This window comes from Nanorana parkeri, unplaced genomic scaffold, assembly GCF_000935625.1.
Source record: "Nanorana parkeri isolate BGI_ZX_2015 unplaced genomic scaffold, ASM93562v1 scaffold170, whole genome shotgun sequence".
Classification (NCBI taxonomy): domain Eukaryota; kingdom Metazoa; phylum Chordata; class Amphibia; order Anura; family Dicroglossidae; genus Nanorana; species Nanorana parkeri.
Genome location: NW_017306438.1, coordinates 522950 through 544366, shown reverse-complemented (window position 1 = coordinate 544366; position 21417 = coordinate 522950). Strand labels below are relative to the sequence as shown.

The window sequence follows — 21417 nt, the reverse complement described above, 5'->3', positions numbered from 1 at the left end:
GCAGGAAAATTGCACTTTCGGCATTATGCCAAAAGTGTCATTTTCGGCTGATATGATTTGGCGGCCACTATATAGGTGCATCCCTACACCAAGTGCTTTCTAAGAGCAGAGCAGTTGCAGAACGGATCAAAACCGCGTCCAATTTATTCCAATGGTATTTTGGGCTCTAGTTTACACCGCAGTGTTCAGTTCCAAAGCATGTAAAAAAAAACTGCAGCAAGCCCTATTTTACCTGCTCTGGAACACATGTAAACTCATAAAAAATGCATGCAAATGCCCTGGAACGCACTGAAAGCCAATTTTAGGCTAAAAAAAAAAAAAGTGGCAAAAAACGCGGCAGAACACAATGCACTGCGTATGCAGAAACTCATGCAGATCTGGTCTGCATTTGGTGTGAACAAGCCCTGAAACTAAATGGCTAGCTTTGGGTGAAGTTCTCATTTTAAAAATGACACAGCTGGTAGTCTTGAGAATTCATTTACCAGCCTTCAGAATTACAACAACTTGGTTTTCTTAAATCTCTGTAGAGTTTGTCAAATAATTGTTTATATGCCCATCAGTATCGGTTGAGGAGCTACAGTATATAGGTGCTATAGAAGCACAGAAAGAGGTTCTCTGACCTCACTTTGCCAACCTTCATTTGTCAAATCTAGAATGGACTGGGGGGATCCCTGCTTGACAGTGCTACCCTGTGTGCTGGTATAAATGAGTGCCCATTCACACCAGAGCTGCAGCACACGGTGGCCAGGAGGTGCCATTCAAATGAACAGCAATGCAAAACACCTAGCGCAAGGTAACACACACTAGGTGTGTTGTGTAATAGCATGCATTAATCATGCGGTATTGTACGATTAACGCAATACTACAGGAGAAAAATGATAAAGAGATTAATGCTTGAAGATAATCCATAATTTCAGATCGTGTCCATTGAATGTTGTTATTTTCTATTTAATGAATTCTGCTAACCTTTTTATTTTATCCTCTTGCTTGCGTGCTTGCTGTTTGAGTAGAAAGTGCTCATCATGCATTTGTAAATATCTGTCCTCTAGTTCTTGTCGGGTAATACGAGATACTGCTTGTCTCGCTTTCATTCTCTGTGGAGAACCAGAATCTAAAAAATAAATAAATAAATAATAATATTCACTAAGAGATATATACGATTTATCCATCCACATTATGTTATTTTCTATGACAAGCTAGCATTCCACCTGTAAAGCCATAAAAGAAAAGATATGCTGGGACTCTCATGTTTTGTCACAGAGAAGCATGTTCGGCAGAGTTGAAGGAAACCTGTCAAGGTAGAACTATGAAAAATGTCACTACTGACTTGTTTTTGAAGTAGCAAACTTGTCATTTTTTATTTTAAAAATACGAATGCAGCCAGTGAAGAGTTGGGACATCTGATACAAAGATACTTGTCACAGAGCAGTATCTTTAAAATTTACTTAGCATTGATACCCTTCATAGTGTATCCACTATAACCCAATATAATCCTTTTAATTACTCTACTTCCAGAATTATTATTATACTGTAAATAGTAGCATACGCAGTATAGTCTCCTATGACCAGAAAATCATCTTAAATGTATTTATTCTGATTATTTTCTTTAAAGTGCAAGTAAACCCTAACAATGCACTTCTCAAATTTGCTCTCTTATAGTCCGTTGAAAGAGAACTATGGGGTTAAGGCTTTTCCCCATAGTTCTCCTTAGGGTAACGGGAGGACACAAACTAGCGTTCTCCCGTCACCCTAGGCTCAGTATACCGCGAGCTGTAGCTCGCGGTATACGGAGACGCCGCAACTGAAGCGGATCCCGACAATTATGCCGGGATCTGCCCAGCTGCGTGACTGACAGCTGGCTCTGCCTATCTAGAGGCAGAGCCAGCTGTACCCGCCCCCTCCCCCGTCCGTTCCGCCAGTCAGCGCTGGCGGATCGGAGCGGGGAGGGGGGAATCCAGCCCCTCCCCTGTCACGGCAGAGAGCCGTGACAGGATCGAGAGGTGAGCGAACGCCGGTATGTGTTCGCTCACCTCCCGATCTACTGAGCCGACCTGTGACAATGTCATTGTCACAGGTCGGCTAGAACTATGAGGTGAGTGAAAAGCACTCCCTTCTCCTTTAACTATAACATTGCAAGTGTTTTGTTATATCTGTTTGATAAGTGCGAAAACATGCACAGAACATAAATTCAGTGAACTCTTCATGTCCTTTAAACTCTGCTAGTGCTGGACTCAAAACTCAAGCTATGTTTTCAGCCCTGCTCAGTTCTCCTCTGTAAACTACAGAAAACCTTTCCATATGTTATGAAGGTTAGGAAAGGAGAGGTGTTCTGTAGTGCTAACACTGTTACTGTCCTGACTAATGCAGCTACCACATCTAAAGACTGGTAATATTAATATATTTAACACTTAGTTTAAGGGTTCAGATACACTTTAAGCATTTCAACAGAATTCACACAAAAATCATTTTACTGCAGTCAAGTTTACATATTTACAATTAGGGATGCACCGATATATCGGCCGCCAAATCATATCGGCCGAAAGTAACACTTTTGGCATAATGCCGAAAGTGCAATTTTCTGGCCGATACAGTGGTGCATCCCTGCTTTCTCTCCTCCCCGCTGGGGGCTGCTCTGTGTCCCAGCGGGGAGGAGAGAAACGGTCCCCGCTTTGTTTACCGCAGCTTGGCACTGCAAGCTACCATTCAGTTTGTGGTCTACAATGACCCCCGAGCGCTGCGGGAGGAGAGCGTTGTGAGCGGCCGGCGTCTCTCCTCCCACACCGCTCAGCCTCCTGCGACAGATCAGAGGAGAGCAGTGTGGGCGGAGACAGCCAGCACTGTCACAGGAGGCTGAGCTCCGCTTGCTCAGCCTCTTGTGACAGCTGTCAGGAAGGAGAGCAAGGTACAAACACTCAGTATCAGTGATCGCTAAGAGTTTGTACATAATTGAGGACATTGTATGTTTACTGTATCCTCAATTATGAATGAATGGGAGTGAGCTACATCACCCCCTGTTCATTCATGATTGTGGTTATAGTAAACATACTCTGTCCTCATGTTATGCATGGACAGGAACACTCATAGAGGATTCCTGTTCATTTATAACAAGGGCTGCAGAAAAAGAGACAGAGTCCTCAATCTCTTTTTCTATTTTAAAAGGGAAATATCAAGGGTCTGTTTAGACTCCTAATATTTCCCCGAAGCCCCTAAAAGTGAAGTAAAAAATATATTTAATAAAAAAAGAATAAAAATGAATGTAACAAAATGTAAAAGTTTATAAAAAATAAAATATATATTTTTTGAAAAAGTGAAAATAAAAAAACATTTTTGGTTACGGCCTGACATTTTGTTTTTATATTTCGGTTTCAAAATTTTCATTTCGGTGCACCTCTATTTCAAATCATGTTTTTATGTGTGCTGGCGCCACACGGCTGGCCGCAGACTTTCATTGGGCATTCAATCGTGTCCGTCGGAAAAACTGACAGGCCGACCTGATCAGACCACCTGAGTGAAAGCAGCCTAAGGCTGCAATATGACAGTTCAAGAGTGGAGATTTGGCGTACTACAAATGCCAGTAGGTCACTGAATCTCTTTAAGGACCTATGTGCAGAACAAGGAACATTCCTGTCAAAATCCTATGGATCTATTTCAATCAGAACTGGTGTTCCCAAAAAAGCTTCAGTCAAGAAGGCCTAAAGGGTGTGATATTATTTCTTCTTGTCCTTTTTTTAGATCAGGTAGCTGGCATATTTAGGTCTATGGGGTGCACAGTGTCTTCAAGACCATAGATTAGATGCCCCATTTCATAGTTACATAGTATTTGGGGTTGAATAAAGACATACATCCATCAAGTCCAACCCATATAGGTCCACGCATCATCTCATTCTTAGGGATACTGGTATCCCTGGATATTACGGTCCCTCAAGAAATTGTCCAAACGTTTCTTGAACAAATCTACACTCTTGGCTGAAATCACTGCCGATGGCAGTGAGTTCCAGACCTTAACCGCTCTTCGCCCATTGTGCTGGAATTTCTTCTCCACCAACTTTAGGTGGTGGCCTCTAGTCTTTGTAATGGAGTTAATCTCAAACAGTTTGTTGCCAATGTTGCTGTTACTATTGAACATCTTGTACATGAACATCATATCCCCCCTTAATTCCAGCGTAAACATGTTTAAGGTCAGAAGCCTTGTCTCATAGCTCTGGTCCTCCATTCCCCTAATTCGTTTTGTTGCCCTCCGCTGGACTCTCTCCAGTTCAAGGACATCCCTTCTCAGTACCGGCGACCCAAAACTGGACCGTGTACTCCAGATGTGGCCGAACCAACTATCTATATAGAGGCACAATTATAGACTTGTCCCTGCAATACATCCCCTTCTTAATACAGGACAAGACCCTGCTAGCTTTGTTTACCGCAGCTTGGCACTGCAAGCTACCATTCAGTTTGTGGTCTACAATGACCCTCAAATCTTTTTCTATTTCTGACTTCCCTAGCGGCATACCCATGATTGTATAGCCTATTTGTTTATTTTTATGTCCAAAGTACATTACTTTGCATTTATCGACATTAAACCTCATCTGCCATAGTATTGCCCACTCCCCTATTTTATCCAGGTCCTCCTGTCTTGCTCAGCCTCTTGTGACAGCTGTCAGGAAGGAGAGCAAGGTACAAACACTCAGTATCAGTGATCGCTAAGAGTTTGTACATAATTGAGGACATTGTATGTTTACTGTATCCTCAATTATGAATGAATGGGAGTGAGCTACATCACCCCCTGTTCATTCATGATTGTGGTTATAGTAAACATACTCTGTCCTCATGTTATGCATGGACAGGAACACTCATAGAGGATTCCTGTTCATTTATAACAAGGGCTGCAGAAAAAGAGACAGAGTCCTCAATCTCTTTTTCTATTTTAAAAGGGAAATATCAAGGGTCTGTTTAGACTCCTAATATTTCCCCGAAGCCCCTAAAAGTGAAGTAAAAAATATATTTAATAAAAAAAGAATAAAAATGAATGTAACAAAATGTAAAAGTTTATAAAAAATAAAATATATATTTTTTGAAAAAGTGAAAATAAAAAAACATTTTTGGTTACGGCCTGACATTTTGTTTTTATATTTCGGTTTCAAAATTTTCATTTCGGTGCACCTCTATTTCAAATCATGTTTTTATGTGTGCTGGCGCCACACGGCTGGCCGCAGACTTTCATTGGGCATTCAATCGTGTCCGTCGGAAAAACTGACAGGCCGACCTGATCAGACCACCTGAGTGAAAGCAGCCTAAGGCTGCAATATGACAGTTCAAGAGTGGAGATTTGGCGTACTACAAATGCCAGTAGGTCACTGAATCTCTTTAAGGACCTATGTGCAGAACAAGGAACATTCCTGTCAAAATCCTATGGATCTATTTCAATCAGAACTGGTGTTCCCAAAAAAGCTTCAGTCAAGAAGGCCTAAAGGGTGTGATATTATTTCTTCTTGTCCTTTTTTTAGATCAGGTAGCTGGCATATTTAGGTCTATGGGGTGCACAGTGTCTTCAAGACCATAGATTAGATGCCCCATTTCATAGTTACATAGTATTTGGGGTTGAATAAAGACATACATCCATCAAGTCCAACCCATATAGGTCCACGCATCATCTCATTCTTAGGGATACTGGTATCCCTGGATATTACGGTCCCTCAAGAAATTGTCCAAACGTTTCTTGAACAAATCTACACTCTTGGCTGAAATCACTGCCGATGGCAGTGAGTTCCAGACCTTAACCGCTCTTACTGTAAAGAACCCTCTTCGCCCATTGTGCTGGAATTTTTTCTCCACCAACTTTAGGTGGTGGCCTCTAGTCTTTGTAATGGAGTTAATCTCAAACAGTTTGTTGCCAATGTTGCTGTTACTATTGAACATCTTGTACATGAACATCATATCCCCCCTTAATTCCAGCGTAAACATGTTTAAGGTCAGAAGCCTTGTCTCATAGCTCTGGTCCTCCATTCCCCTAATTCGTTTTGTTGCCCTCCGCTGGACTCTCTCCAGTTCAAGGACATCCCTTCTCAGTACCGGCGACCCAAAACTGGACCGTGTACTCCAGATGTGGCCGAACCAACTATCTATATAGAGGCACAATTATAGACTTGTCCCTGCAATACATCCCCTTCTTAATACAGGACAAGACCCTGCTAGCTTTCTTTACCGCAGCTTGTCACTGCAAGCTACCATTCAGTTTGTGGTCTACAATGACCCTCAAATCTTTTTCTATTTCTGACTTCCCTAGCGGCATACCCATGATTGTATAGCCTATTTGTTTATTTTTATGTCCAAAGTACATTACTTTGCATTTATCGACATTAAACCTCATCTGCCATTGTATTGCCCACTCCCCTATTTTATCCAGGACCTCCTGCAATGTTATATTGTCACAATCTGTTTCTAGTACCCTCCCTATTTTTGTATCGTCTGCAAACACGGAAACATTTCAGTTGTGCTCTTAAAGCTTCTGGGCACCTTGTAAGGATATGTCCATTCAGAATGCATCTATGAGGAAAGTGAGAGAAGACTCTCAATGCTTAATGGCTTTCATGACTCCTACATAGAGGGCTCAGCATATGTTTAAGCATCAACAATGTCTGAGCCAGTATTCTGACTACACTGCAATGGTTTATCTATATCTTTCTCAAGGTGTTGTCAGAGAGGTGAGCAATGATGACACAGGTTTTTCTTTTAGTGATCAATGCACTTAAGAGAGGAATACCTATGCCTCTTTTTAGGTTTCCACTGTGAGTGGCCTCCATTTGTTGAATCTGTCAAACAAAGAAAAACAGATGGGCTGTCATTGCTGGTCTACTTCAGAAAATGCCAGTTGCTTGGCTGTCATGTAAACCTCTGCTTCTCTACATTGAGGCATTGATCTGGAACAAGAAGGCAGTATGTAAGGACTCCCAACTTTTATATTTGTGGCAGGGCAGTGACTTCAAACTAGTACTTTTAGATTTGGGTTGGCTATTACAGCTTATTCAGACGAGTTGGAAATTACATTTTGTTACACAATAACAGCTATTACGTAGACACTGACAAGGATAACACTATTTGCAGTACTGTACGCTGGTCTAAAAGTACATTATGATATGACAGGATAAGTAATTTTAGAACAAAACAAACCTTGAATTCCGGAAGGGCTCGATTCCAGATCCCTCACTGGAAGATCTGCTGCTGTCTCATCATTTGGAGCGGCCATTTTCAAACTGGCAAATAAGAAAGAAATCACTTAGTTCAGCATGTTTCCTGCAAAGCTCAAGCATGAAGTGTAACATTTAAGAGGAAACTTGTTAAGGGCCTGTTCACACGACGTCCGTTTTCTGTGCTGACCTGATCCGTACGCTCCTGCACTAAAAATGCATCCCAATGTATCCTTATGTGTTTTATGGGCTACAGTTCTCACGTGCTCAGTCCGTTCAGGTTACAACAGAAAAAATACTGCATGTCACATTTTGTACGGTCAGGAAACGGACAGGAAACACAAAACACATCAAAAACGCGTCAAAAACGCACTGCACTGCAGCTAACATACTGACAACCCCACTCCAGAAAAAAAAATTGTTAACTGAAACGCATCAAAAACGCGGCCAAAACGCACATCATGCATCAAAACGCACATCATGCATCAGTAGCACCGCGTCTGAAGATCTGCACCTGATCAGGACCTGATATCATGTGAACAGAAAGAGTTAGAAAAATATGAAGGCTGCCATTGCTGACCTCTAAGGGCATAGAGTCTATAGATAGGAAACTGCCCCTCTATCTATTTGAAATCAGCCATATGGGAAGACTGTCATTCCATGTGTACAAATGTGGATGAGTGAGGAGGAACTCTGGACCTTGGGTAGCAAACAAGGGGTAACAAGGGGGAGATGCAAGCACCTAAACTAAATGCATGTACAGTATTTTGTAGAGAGCTGGGAGGTAAGATTTTATGTGCTTGAGGGTATACTGCCTGCATATTACAAAAAAAAAATGGGCTGGTTTACCACAGTGCAGAGAAAAAAGCATTGCATTAAGACAACATGTAATTTGATAAATGTAAAGATACACTATATTGCCAAAAGTATTGGGACGCCTGTCTTTACACGCACATGACCTTTAATGGCATCCCAGTCTTAGTCCGTATGGTTCAATATTGACTTGGCCCACCCACTGCAGCTATAACAGCTTCAACTTTTATGGCAATGCTGTCCACAAGGTTTAGGAGTGTGTCTATGGGAATGTTTGACCATTCTTCCAGAAGCGCATTTGTGAGGTCAGGTACTGATGTTGGACGAAAAGGCCTGTCTCGCAGTCTCCGCTCTAATTCATCCCAAAGGTGTTCTATCGGGTTGAGGTCAGGACTCTGTGCAGTCCAATCAAGTTCCTCCAGCCCAAAATCATTCATTCATGTCTTTATGGACCTTGCTTTGTGCACTAGTGCGCAGTCATGTTGGAACAGGAAGGGGACATGCCCAAATTGTTCCCACAAAGTTGGGAGCATGAAATTATCCAAAATGTCTTGGTATGCTGATGCCTTAAGAGATCCCTTCAGTGGAACTAAGGGGCCAAGCCCAAACCCTGGAAAACAACTACACACTATAATCCCCCCTCCACCAAACTTTACACTTGACACAAAGCAGTCAGGCAAGTATCGTTCTCCTGGCAACCGCCAAACCCAGACACATCCTTCGGATTGCCAGACAGAGAAGCGTGCTTTGTCACTTCAGAGAACACGTCTCCACTTCTCGAGAGTCCAGTGGCGGCGTGCTTTACACCACTGCATCCGATGCTTTGCATTGCACTTGGTGATGTAAGGCTTGGATGCAGCTGCTCGGCCATGGAAACCCATTCCATGAAGCTCTCTACGCACTGTTGATGTGCCAATCTGAAGGTCACACAAAGTTTGACAATCTGTAGCTCTTGACTCTGCAGACAGTTGACAACTTCTGCGCACTGTGCGCTTCAGCATGCGCTGACCCCGCTCTGTCATTTTACGTGGCCTACCACTTCGTGGCTGAGTTGCTGTTTGTTCCCAGTTGCTTCCACTTTGTTATAATACCACTGACAGTTGACCGTGGAATATTTAGTGGCAAGGACATTTCACGGATGGACTTATTGCACAAGTGGCAACCTATCACGGTACCATGCTTGAATTCACTGAGCTCCTGAGAGCGACCCATTCTTTCACAAATGTTTGTAGAAGCAGTCTGCATGCCTAGCTGCTTGATTCTATACATCTGTGGCCATGGAGGTGATTGGAACACCTGAATCCAATGATTTGGAGGGGTGTTCCAACACCTTTGGCAATATAGTGTATGTCCTTGAGTGCTGAAAACATGCACACATTTTACAATCAAGGGGAGTAAACTGGGAAAATCAGTGATGGAAAAGGTTCTGGGTTTCCTAGTAGATCACAAACTTAAATCTCAATGTCACTTCTTTACTCTAAGAGCTGTAAAAATGTGGACATTGTCTTTTACAGGAACCAGTTCAAGCTGACTCTACATATACTATGAAGGGAATTTATCAAACCTGGAGCAGCTGTGCATGGCAACCAATCAGCTTCTATCTTTCATTTTCAAATCTTAACTGAGCGAACTGAAGAGAAAAGCTGATTGGTTGGTATGCCCTCTGTCCAGTTTTGATAAATTTCCCCCTGTATATTTTCTGACCCCTTCCCTCAACTTGACTCACTCATGATAGAGTGAAAGAGTGCCTCCCCCATTCACATGTCTACTTCCTAGTGCTCTTCCTACCATTTTCTCACCATCAAATCCTGTCGGCCAAAGGCTGGAAGAAAATAGTGTTGTGCAGGGAGCTAGAGTAGTTTTGACCTGCACACATGTCTTTCAGGTGGCTCATCTGCTGGTTATCTCTTATTGGGGCTGCCATTGCCTGCCTTCCTACTCACATCTGTCTCCTTAACCATAAACCTACACTCACATCACAATATATTACTCCAGCCATTATTACCCCCTGAGTGGTTTCCTCTGCTATTTCATCCCTTTCTGATACTCAGTGCTGCCCCTCCATCCCTTCACCCTAAGTTCTCTCTCTCTTTTAATACCTTTGCCTTACTGTTGTCTTCTTCTCTCTACCTTTAAAAGGTGTTCTAAACCCTCCCGTTTTTTTTGGTTTTTTTGCCTATATCTACTGCTATCAACTAGTAGATATAGGCAAACAGTTAAAAAAAACAACAACAAAAACGCTTTAACAGCTCCCGCCCGAGAAAACTAAACTGTTCGGGCGGCCGCAAAAAACTTAGGGCGGGCACATGCACAGTTCGGATTCTCGGCCGGGAGACGGGCAGAGAAGCAAGGTAAGTCTATGGACGCGTGCACCCGCATGCAGACACCGTGGGATTAGAAGTGCCAGCAAGCAGAGAGGAGATAGCGCTGGATCGGAGAGCCGCCACACCGCTGGAGGGACAGATAAAAACATCAGGAAAGAAGATCGGATTAAGAGACATCATTTAAGGTAAGTGCTGACATTAACATTGGGGGAGGGAAAAATAATGTATCCTTTAATGTCACTTTAATGTTTTGTCACCCTCTTTTGCCTCTGTCCCAGAATTGTTGCCCCATCTATTTGGCTGAGATGTGCAACCCCCACCCCACTTTGTTGCCTCCAATTTCGTACCATAAGCTGCCTGTGTGCCCCCTGTCTGTTTGTCTTTGTTGTCTTTTAAACAGCAGCCATAGCTCAAGTAGAAAAGCCGATGTCCAGCCAGTATGCTGTGGAGTGGGACCCTTGCTGGAAGTGGTGATCCCTCTGCAGAGGTCTGACATGCCCTCTCCTTAGTCAAATCCATAGCTCTTCAATCAGCATCAAACATACTGCAAGCTTTTCTGACTGGTAAGCTCTAACTCTGACTCAGTAAGGTACATGTTGGACCTCTAGCGACAGACCAATGCTTTCACACAGAAAGCAAGGACCCCACTCTGCAGCATGCTGGCAGAGGCAGGCTTTTTTACTCCAGCCACTGTAGTGGCTTTACTCTAGCAGATTTGAGATAGGAAATCTCAAATCTCAAAGTGATCAGTGTAGTGTCGGGCACAGAGTTTGTCAGCAGATGGTCGAGATGCTTAACCAGCTGCCGGTTCTTCCAGCCTCTCTCCCCCTCTGCTTCAGCAGTTTAAGGATCCTTTTGACATCACATCCAATACACTGTGTATTGGACTTGAGGATGCCAAGGGACATACCATTGCTGCAGGGGAGGAGAAGAGGGGCTGGAGGGAGCACTCTCACAGATCTTACACCCTAGATGAAAACACTTAAAGTGACATTAAAGTCAAACTTTTTTTTTGCCCCTTCCCAATCCTGCTGTAAGGACCTTAAATGATGCCTCTTGATCCGATCATCTTCTTCTTTACTGTCCTTTTCAGCTGTCCCTCCAGCGCTGGTGCAGGTCTCAGATGCAGGGCTGACTCCTCTGTTCTCCTCTCCTCTGATGTCCCACAGAGTCTGTGCGGGTGCACGCTGCTACATAGACTTACCTTGCGTCTCTCCTCATCTCCCGGCCGAATATCTGAAGTGCGCATGCGTCCGCATCCTCTGCGGGTTTAATAACCCTTTAACCCTTACAATGCAGGGGTAGCCACACTGCAAGGGGTAAGAATATTTTTTGCCAGAGTTCTCCTTAAAACGTAGTCCATATATATTGTTTCCTATGTTAAACTCTGATGAAGGGGGCAAAGTTGGGCTTTCAACACGTGTTGGCTTCCTCATTTGATCTTTTTGTTAACCTTACATTGTAATAAAGTTGTAAATGGTCTATTGACTTGTGGTGTGGCTTCTATCTGAAATTCATTGTTTTATCTGCCAAAAGGTGGCAACTGTTGTTCTCCTAAGGCTGGACACACGCCTCAAATTTCTCTCATTCAGACCCAGCGGCCGGATGACAGAAATCCAGTGATATCCTACTGCTGGAATTATAGTATATCCCAGTGATTTATTGTATACCTGAACAGTGCATGTATATGAATGGATTTTGGGTTGGGAGTTGGTTAAACCAGATGAAATTGTATTAGTATTTGGACAGCAGAGGTAAAGAGGAAACAAAGGGCAGTATGGGGGTGATTATTGTATGTACACATAACAAGGGGCAGTAAGGGGGTAATTATTGTATGTACACATAACAAGGGGCAGCAAGGGGGGTGATTATTGTATGTACACATAACAAGGGGCAGTAAGGGGGTCATTATTGTATGTAAACATAACAAGGGGCAGTAAGGGGGTCATTATTGTATGTACACATAACAAGGGGCAAAACACTGGGCATTACTTACCTTCCTAAAGGTATACGATATAAACTAGTCTCATATAACTAATTCCGTCATTATGTATCTCATCCGATCACGCCCTCGAGCCCCGTTCTTTTGCCACAGCGTCCGTCTCTGAAACCCTAGCAACAGTTTCCATAACCACAACGTCACTTCCCATCTGCCCTAATCCGTCGGATGTGTTACGTCATCGCGCATTCTGCGCTGCATGATGGAGTTGTAGTTTTCTGGGTTCCGTTTCCAAAAGCGATTCCTTAGACGGGATCTACATATCCCAAGATTCCGTGCGCAGTGCACCAAGGAGGCATGTTTAAAGGCAACACAAGAAGGATGAAACGCTACGCAAAGGGTGACAGTGAGAAGGAAGTCAAGGTATTTTAAACATTTCGTAAACAGTTTGTTCATGAGCTGAACGGAGAATGCCGGCTAATTAATAATGTGATAATATAGGTCATCAGTAAAAGATGAGAGGATTTATTAAACAGAAGTTATCTGATCTTTTTTTTTTTTTTACAAATCAAATAAACTTTCCTTTTTCTGTGCTTTTACCAACATTTATATTTAAGTAGGTGACAAGGACTCTTTATAGCTTTGCTGTACATCAGTGTTTCTGGATGTCCATTTGTCCAAGGGCCATCAAGGAATGATTTGTAAAGCTTTGCTTGCTATCCTTAACTAAGGAAAAACCTTAAATATAGTATATATTGTTACTATAAACAGTTATTTTATTGGTGTGCAATGTCCCTCTGAAGTTGCTAGTTACTTCAAGGAGAGTCCGTTCTCTAGCACTTCCTCCTTGCCTGTAATAGTCCTCTCTTCTTCTGGGAGTGCCTTATTACTCCCTGTGCTGGCCCAGCCCCTTCACTCCTCATCTCCTTACATAATCTTTTGAAGGACAGCTGGGGTAGGCAAAATCTGGCCCTCCCAGATGTGGTGAAACTGCAAATGCCATCATGCATCAGCCTCTGGGTGTCATGTCTTGCAATGCTTAATTGGATTTGTAGTTAGATGACAGCTGGAGGACCGGAGTTTGTCTACCCCGATAATATAAGCTGCAGCAGCTATCCTGAGCCCACATTAATTTCCTGTCTGGACAACCTCCATCATTCATTAATCACTGACGTTTGCCCCCTTCTCATAGCTCTTAGCTTTGTCTGCTAATGTCATTTTGTTCCTGAGGTTTATGTGAAACAACACATCCCTGGCATACCTGCAACAAGCCAGCCAAGTAGTAGACTGCACAGCTAAAGTCTGCAGCAGGGATGTGCGGTCAGGGGAGGCAGAGCCTCACCTACTATTATGGAGGAAAAAGGTGTCAGCTTCAAGTCTGAAGCTGACAGCTCTTTCTCCTTTCAGAGCAGCTTGTAACAGGTTACGCAGCAGGGAAAGCCTCCCCGCTGTGTTAATTACAGGCAGCGCTGCATCCAGCTTTTGACAGGTAGTTAGGTTACACAGCAGCGGGCTTCCCTACTGCTTGTGTAACCTAATTTGGTGAGGCAAGAGCTGTCACAGCCTCTACTCTGTGTTAGAGGTGTGAGCTCTGTGGATGGCTTGGAGCAATGGTAAAGCGTCATTGGTCCAAGCTATCCAATAAAAAAACGGGAAAAAAAACAAAAACAGTGAGGATATCGATCTCGATGCCTGACATGTGATGGACAGGGAGGCTCCTTCCTTCCTCCTCCCCACATAGCTTGGTTACCAAGCTGGGGGCGGAGCTTTGGCTGGCTGGGGGATGCACGTCACTGGTCTGCAGATCCCACTGGCTACCAGGGAGAAGCAGCAACATAATTCCTTTGACAAAGATCTGAGGGGTAATGCTGTAACGTTTCCAGGTCCCTACTGACCCATCCCACCAAACTGGGAACAAAGAACAGCAGGCAGACTTATTGATGGCATCACTGGGTCTCAAAACAGGCATTTCAAACAAAATATTTGATTTAAAATGTTTTATTGTATATGTATCAGGAGGAGAGGGGAACAAGAGAAGATATTATATGTGTATACAACACTTTAGCTTTAAAGTACAACTAAAGGCTCCTGTATGACAGTCTAAACAAGACCCAATTCCAATCACTATGTTATGCACGTGCCTCATAAAGTGAACAAATACACTTACAGTTCTCCGACTGAGCAAATCCTCCTTCATTTGTGCCTCATATGTTCCCCCTCTCATGCAATGCAGCCTACAGTGGGAGGATTTCAGCAACAGAGGCAGTGCTGATGATCCAGAAAGCCATGGCAACTATGCTCTGAATTCAGTAGCAGTGCAGCATCGTTACCACACAATTACAGGAAGCTGAATTAGGTGGACTTCACCAGGAAGGATTATCAGGTATTTGTGCAATTTTGCAGGTAGACTGAAGAAAAGCTGTAAGTGCAGATGCACTTATAATTAAAGTGAAACTGAATTCAGCAGTTAAATCCCTAGCCAGGGAATTTTCTTGGAAATTACTATTTAGACCAGATCTGATCAGTCAGGGTCCTGTTTATCACCCTCATGTTAAATCTCGGCAATTGTTGGCATGTTACCAAGTACCCAGATAGCAAGGATAACTTGCTACAAACTTGTGGCAGGGTAAAATTGTAATTTTTGTTAACTTGCTGCACATATTCCTGGCAAGTTGTAGACTTGCAGAACACTTCCATCACAAGTTCTAGTTGACACTTTTTGAATTTGTAGCAAATTTGCTTGGCAAGTCTACAGCAAGAGTTCTGCAGATCTTAGCAAGAGCTCTGCAAACTCGCTGGTCTGGAGACTTGCAATGCAGACTTGCTGTAATTGTGCAACAAAATTGTGAAGCTTGGCAAGTCTGCAATAGTTTAGCAAGTCATTTTCAAACTTGCAGCTCAATTGCTTGCTATCTGGGTAGCAGCTCCTGAGAGTTAAATATGTTATGAAAACGTGTTCACACTTTGACGTCAAGTTATACAAAGGTTACCAGAGACAGTAATCAAAGTACTTAAAAAGTGGTTTCTTCATGGTCAAGATACCTCTTCAGACATCCCTATAGTTTTAAACTTTTTTTTGCAGGATGAATTTAAGGGCTCCCTGTTTGCACACACAAAGTTCAGATGACAACATTAAATGTATTTCTTAACCAAAATCTAATTGCAAGGTCTAGATGTTAGCTGTGTGTCAAGCATGTGTCAATATCTAAAACTACCCCAGTCAAGTTGTTTCTTCACGGGGACTTATCTGTAGTCCTTCAGCACTTCCAAAATCAGCTTTGGGCCTGACAGGTCATCTTCCCCAGCCAGTATAATTTTCCAGCTGGCTATTCTGGTTATACATAAGCACACAGAATTAGTGGGTTGCATGCCCTCTTTGTTTAGGGATATTTTCTGAAGATATTTGTTGTGAAGACAGAGGTCTGCTGTTGATTAAAAAACAAAAAACAAAGGCTCACCTTTTTGTTGTAGTCCTTTTGAATAACAGGGAAGTCTTTCATATACTTGGTCAAAGACAATCTCAAATCCTAAACCCTTAAGTAATGTCGTGGGACCAGGGGTGCCCTCTTACCTGTAGTTCGGCAGGTGCGACGGAGATCGTAGGGTCCTTCTTGGGGTGAATTGGTGCCCGGCGGCGTGCTGCATGTGTGCACATGAGCGCATGCATGACATGCGTGCGCATGTGGCAATGCCGTGGCTTCTTAGCTGCTTCGGGTGCTGGTCATTGCCGGGGAGGGCCTTGCAAACACTCCTTCTCTCCCAGCCGTCCCATTGGTTCGCAGGGACCTGTGGCTTCCTGTTGCCCAGACAACAGGGGCGTCGCTAGCCCCTGCTGGGTTTAAATTCCAGCCAGAGCCAAGACTTGTTGCTGAGTTATTCTGCCATTCCCTAAGCAGCTACAACGCCTCATTTCCTGTTTCCTGCCTCCCTTCCCTGCTATTCGGATCTCCTGGTTATCGACCCCTGGCTTGCCTCACCGTTTATGATACTCGCTGCCTGCCTCGACCCGGACTGTACTCTGACATCGCATTTTGGATTATCCTTTCTTGTACCTCAGCCTGGACTCTCCTTCTGGGATTGTTCCCTGCTATTGGGTTCCAATCCAGCAAACAGGGGGACTTTGTTCCTTCCCTAACAATTAAGTATGAGGCAATGCTTGTCCGTTTTTAGATTGTGCAAAGGGAATACATCTTCTAGAGATTCCAGCACTGGATGGTTAAAATGTGCCAAAATAAAGTTTACAGAATCCCTGGAAGGTGTCAAAATCCAATCCACAAGAGCCACAGTTGCCTTCTGGGCAGAGAACGCTTGTGCTTCTCTATAACAAATAGCAAAACTGTGAAACAAAGCAGCAAATGGTCAAGTCTTTTCATTAGTTCCTCACTATAGAACATTCCTGTTACATGCTCCAGATGAGTCTTTCAACAGAAACATTTTTCAGACATTTTGTCACTGCCTGATCTGGTTAGGTCTCAATCCGATCATGTGATATACTGAAAGGCAACTGACAAAAACCAAAACAAATTTACCAATAACTCCATTTGGAGGAGTCTTCCAGGACAGCAGGGTTTCTTGCCATTGAGAATGGATCCTCTTTGTACTCTGACATTCCTGACCATGGGGTACAGAGGACCTCTGTAAAAACTATTTGATATCATGTTTCCTGTCCTTGTGGATAAATTGTCAGTCTTTCATGTGCTACCCTGGACTAGAGTTTTTTTTGCAGAAATATAGTTTATTGACATTTTTCAGACAAATAAGACAAATAATTGTAACAACATACCAAGGCAGCAACAAGTGTGCATCTATGAGGATAGTAGGATAGCAGTGTATCATATCAACCGTAACTACAGTACACGTGATAATGTGCCCAAGGTCAAGCCGTGCCTCCAACCAAATTCCCAACCCTGCCCTGAGGGCCTCAGACATCGAAAGCCCACCCCGGGGGGGGGGGGGGGGGGGGGGGTGACAACAGAAGGACACAGAGACAAAGAAAGACAAGGAAGAAAGATAGAAAGGAGGGCGAGGAAGAGGGTATTACGCGATCAAGGAGAACAGATTATGTATCTATGCCATTGTCCTAAACTCATCCGATTCCATAAACATTAGCCAGTGCCTCCATCTTGACCGGAAGGTCTCAGCAATCGGCTCCTCAGATCTCATTAGACGGCACATTTCCGTGGCCCATTCCCCCAAGGTAGGAATCACCTGCGAGTTCCAGTGTCTAGGGATCAGTGCCCTAGCGGCATTCACGAAAAATCTTAAGAGGGATTTCTTCGCCTGGGAGATGGAACCTGGGTAAACCGATAGTATTGCCATTTGGGGTGTGAGATGGAGTTTTCTGGCAGACATTCTCGAGTACACGTGTGAGACAGTTCGCCAAAAGGGGACAATCAGGGGGCAGCTCCACCAGATATGTGTTAACGTACCCACGCCCGTTTGACACCTCCAACAAGTGTCTGGGAGGGAGGGGAAAATCTGGTGCATCCTAGCCGGTGCTCTGTGCCGGTGCTCTGTACCATCTAGTCAAGAGTTTGTAATTGCGTTCCTGCACCGCGGAGGACACACAGAGACTATGGGTGAAGCAGAGGCATTTTCGCCTCTCCTCCTCAGAAAGAACCACGTCCAATTCCCGCTCCCATGCGGAGATGAAGTACGGGGATTCCCGTCCGTCCCCAGAGAGTAGGAAATCATACAGAAACGATATAAGATGGGGTGGAGATTCTCCCGCTGCACATAGTTGTTCAAATGCTGTCAGGGGGCCCTGCAAGGATCCGTATGAGAGAAGACTACATACAAAGTGTCGCAGTTGGCGATAGGCTAACCATGTGTTTGGCGGCACAGGATCAGGTGCGAAAAGTTGAGCCACAGATTGGAGGGATTCCCCACAGAGACCCTGAAAAATGTAGGAAGGGGCTGACACCTCCCAGCACAGGAACCTGCGTACCCCAACCCTGGACTTGAGTTAAATAGAGTTACTAGTAAGTTACTTTGATTTTTCAGAGTCCACTGATATGTTCTACATTTCCAAAATGCAGAATTCCTGTTTTATATTTCTCCCTCTCTGCTTGCAGAACTAAGTTTTGCAAACATAGGTAAAACCCTGTATTTGTGTTTTATTACTTCTCTCACTCTTTTTACCTTTCTTTTACTCTAAATTTTGTCTTTTGTGCAACATTTTTGCTTCTGTTTGCTGCCACCAAAATATCTGGTGTTGGTTGGTGTTGGAGATCAGAGGAAGCGATTACATTACCCCCTTCATCATGTGACAATGCTTGGGCTTTGTATTTGTTTATCAGGCCCAAGCACTGCATCATAAGAGGAGGTCATATGTTCCTCCATGCGTAGAAGCAAAGGATATTTTGCAGTGGTAGTCACAGAATCAAGGGTGTGATAGAAACAGGGCCGGACAGGCCATAGGGCAAACCGGGCACTTGCCCGGTGGGCCGGGCCGAACACAATCAACCTGATTGTGTTCGGGCCGGTCCGCTATGCCCGATGGCCGGCTCTGTGCAGAGCAGTGTCTACTGTGTGGTAGTGAGCAGAGCCGGCACTACCACACAGTAGACACTAGAGGGCGCTGGTGGGGGAGGCCAGAAAAACACCTCCTCACCCAGCTCTCTCTACTCTGTGCTCTTTCCGGAGCTTGCTGGTGCTGTTCCCGCAGCCTGCACTGTCCCAGTACCGGCCGAGATATTAACATATGAATGGGCAGCGGTAATTTGCATATCAATAAGCCGCATCCCATTCATATGTAAATATTGTGGCTCATTTATATGCAAATCACCGCCCCTCCCCCCCGCTGCTAAGGAAGAGAAGACTTCAAGAACAAGGTATGTGTATGTTCAGGGATTTACTCTCCCTGCTGCCCCAAGGCCAGATTCCACAATGTGTTCGGCCCGTCCCGGCCCCTATGCCCGAAGCTGTTGGCCGCCGAAGGGTGCGGGGGCAGGGTGATGGTGCCATCAGATGAGCTGTGGAGGGGATCGTGGCAGGCAGTGCTGAGGTCCCCACCGCTGCGACCCGTCCTGTCAGCTCGCTCTATCCTCCCGGCTGCTGCAGCTACAGAACGGCCGGGAGGAGAGAGAGCTGACAGGAGGGATTGCAGCTACAGACATGGTCTACATCTCTGTCGGATATCTCTGTCAGAGAGAGAGCTGACAGGAGGGATCACAGCTGCGGACATGGTCTACATCTCTGTCGGAAGCAGCCCGTGTAGCTGAATCTGCGCCTACGCTCGGATCCTTGCTGCCAGCACTTTTTCAGTGAACGCTGGCCGAAAGGATTGTGAAGGAATGATTGGTAAGGTCTGGGGGAGAGGGGGGCACGGATTGGTTTTGTGTGTGTGTGTGTGTGTGTATATATATTTCTGCTTCAGGAACTTGCGTTTTCCTGCAACAGAAAGCCCTAAATTGGCATTTACAAATGGCAGCTGTCACCTAAGTTAATGATCAGGTGACAACAGTTGCATGTAAACGCCTGCACACCGCATGTAAAGATACGTGATATGTTTACATTCCGCTAGGAATCAATCACTTTCCCTGGACGCAATGATTGTGCATCCAGGGAGAGTGTTTTCTAACCACATGTAATCATATGACATTCCATTACATGCGGTGTGCAGGCGTTTACATGGAGCTGCTATCACCTGATCATTAACTTGAATAGGTGACAGCTGCCACTTCTAAACACCAGATTAGGGATTCCTGATGCAGTAAAACACAAGTTTCTGATGCAGGAATCCCTAATTGCACCTAAACCTACAGATATTAATATGACCTTATTGTGTGTATTAGTGTCTGTAGTACTTAAACTGGATATAGTTACACTTTATTTTAAAGTATTAAATGTGGCAAGCGGCCCCCATGAGAGAAAAAAATGTGTTGAGTGCCCCCGAGACGGAAGAGGCGGAGACTCAATTCAGAAACTTCTGAAATGAGAAAGCTAGTTGGATGACCAGTGAAACGTCTTCAAGAAAAATACAGCAAGTCCAGTTGCCTTGACTTATTTTTTACAGATATTCTCTATAGCAAGCTTCCTATATTGTAGCAAGGCTTGTGTGTCAGCTGTAGCCCTCCGGTACTTACTAGTGGCCGGCCCTGCCCCTCGATTGCGCTTCTGTGTTTGGCTCCGCCCCCCGTTGTGAGGGGTGGGGCCTGTTGGTGGTCACGTGATTGGACTGCTCAGTCTAAAATGCCCGGGCCTATTTTTAGTCCCAGTCCGGCCCTGGCTAGAAAGGTAAGTATAAAGTGGTTGGGATATGTGCTTTACATAAACACAGTCACTTTTACGTGAATGGGCAAGCTTACAGTGTCTCATAAAACCTTGAGCATGATGAGTAAGGACTAGTGGTGCACCGAAATTGAATTTTCAGACCAAAAATAAATTTGTCAGCCCAAAACCAAAAAATTTTATTTTCTAAACTTTTTAATTTTTTCTTTATTTATATATGTTTTTACTTTACTGTTGAGGGCTATGGGGAAATATCAGGGGTCTAATCAGACCCCTGATATTTACCTTTTGAAATAGAAAAAGAAAGTCCTCAATCTCCTATTCTGCAGCCCCTGTTATGAATGAACAGGAATCCTCTAAGCCTCTATTCTGAGTGCTCCTGGCCATTCATAAACTGTGGATGTGGTATCAGTTACTATGTCTGCAATCATAAATGAACAGGAAGTAATGCAGAACACTTCTAGAGTGCTTGTAACCTGCTCTGCATCCCGACTCCCTGTCACAGGAGGCTGAGCGGGCGGTGCGGAAGGAGAGCTCAGCTTCCTGTGACACCGCAATCCTCATGGCCCGATTGGCCTCCTGACAGTTTCCCTCCTCCCCACTGGGGATACAGAGCAGCACCCAGCAAGGAGGAGAGAAACTAGGAATGCACCGAATTTTAGCTAAAAAATTGTACTTTCTGCATTTCCGGCCAATGTGTTTTTCCTGCCAAAGTTTTAGTGCATCCCTAGTAAGGACAAAATGCCCTTCACCAGCCTCTGCAGCAGTAACTCCCATAGAATACTAATTTAGAATACTAATTCCCCAGTGTTGTGAACGCTATTTCTCTGCAGCATGGCCCATCACTCCCACAGCCCTTGCTCCATTCCAGCTTAATTCCCCAGTGACATGCAACCAGGTAATGATGAGGAACTGTCCCATCCACCCCTCCATG

At 44.3% G+C, this 21417-nt stretch overlaps 2 protein-coding genes across 2 annotated transcripts in view; one reads left to right on the top strand and one right to left on the bottom strand.

Annotated features, from left to right (window-relative positions):
* The window catches only part of RPGRIP1L (RPGRIP1 like), a 210623-nt gene extending 198220 nt beyond the window's left edge, over nucleotides 1-12403 (bottom strand). The window contains exons 1-4 of the mRNA XM_018554730.1: nucleotides 12309-12403; nucleotides 7155-7241; nucleotides 2216-2237; nucleotides 967-1094 (exon numbers count right to left, since the gene is read on the bottom strand). Coding sequence (XP_018410232.1) covers nucleotides 967-1094; nucleotides 2216-2237; nucleotides 7155-7234 — 230 coding nt within the window. The 5' untranslated portion in view covers nucleotides 7235-7241; nucleotides 12309-12403. The remainder of the gene's footprint in view (nucleotides 1-966; nucleotides 1095-2215; nucleotides 2238-7154; nucleotides 7242-12308) is intronic.
* A 205-nt stretch (nucleotides 12404-12608) lies between these two features.
* The window catches only part of FTO (FTO, alpha-ketoglutarate dependent dioxygenase), a 451699-nt gene continuing 442890 nt past the window's right edge, over nucleotides 12609-21417 (top strand). The window contains exon 1 of the mRNA XM_018554721.1: nucleotides 12609-12674. Coding sequence (XP_018410223.1) covers nucleotides 12609-12674 — 66 coding nt within the window. The remainder of the gene's footprint in view (nucleotides 12675-21417) is intronic.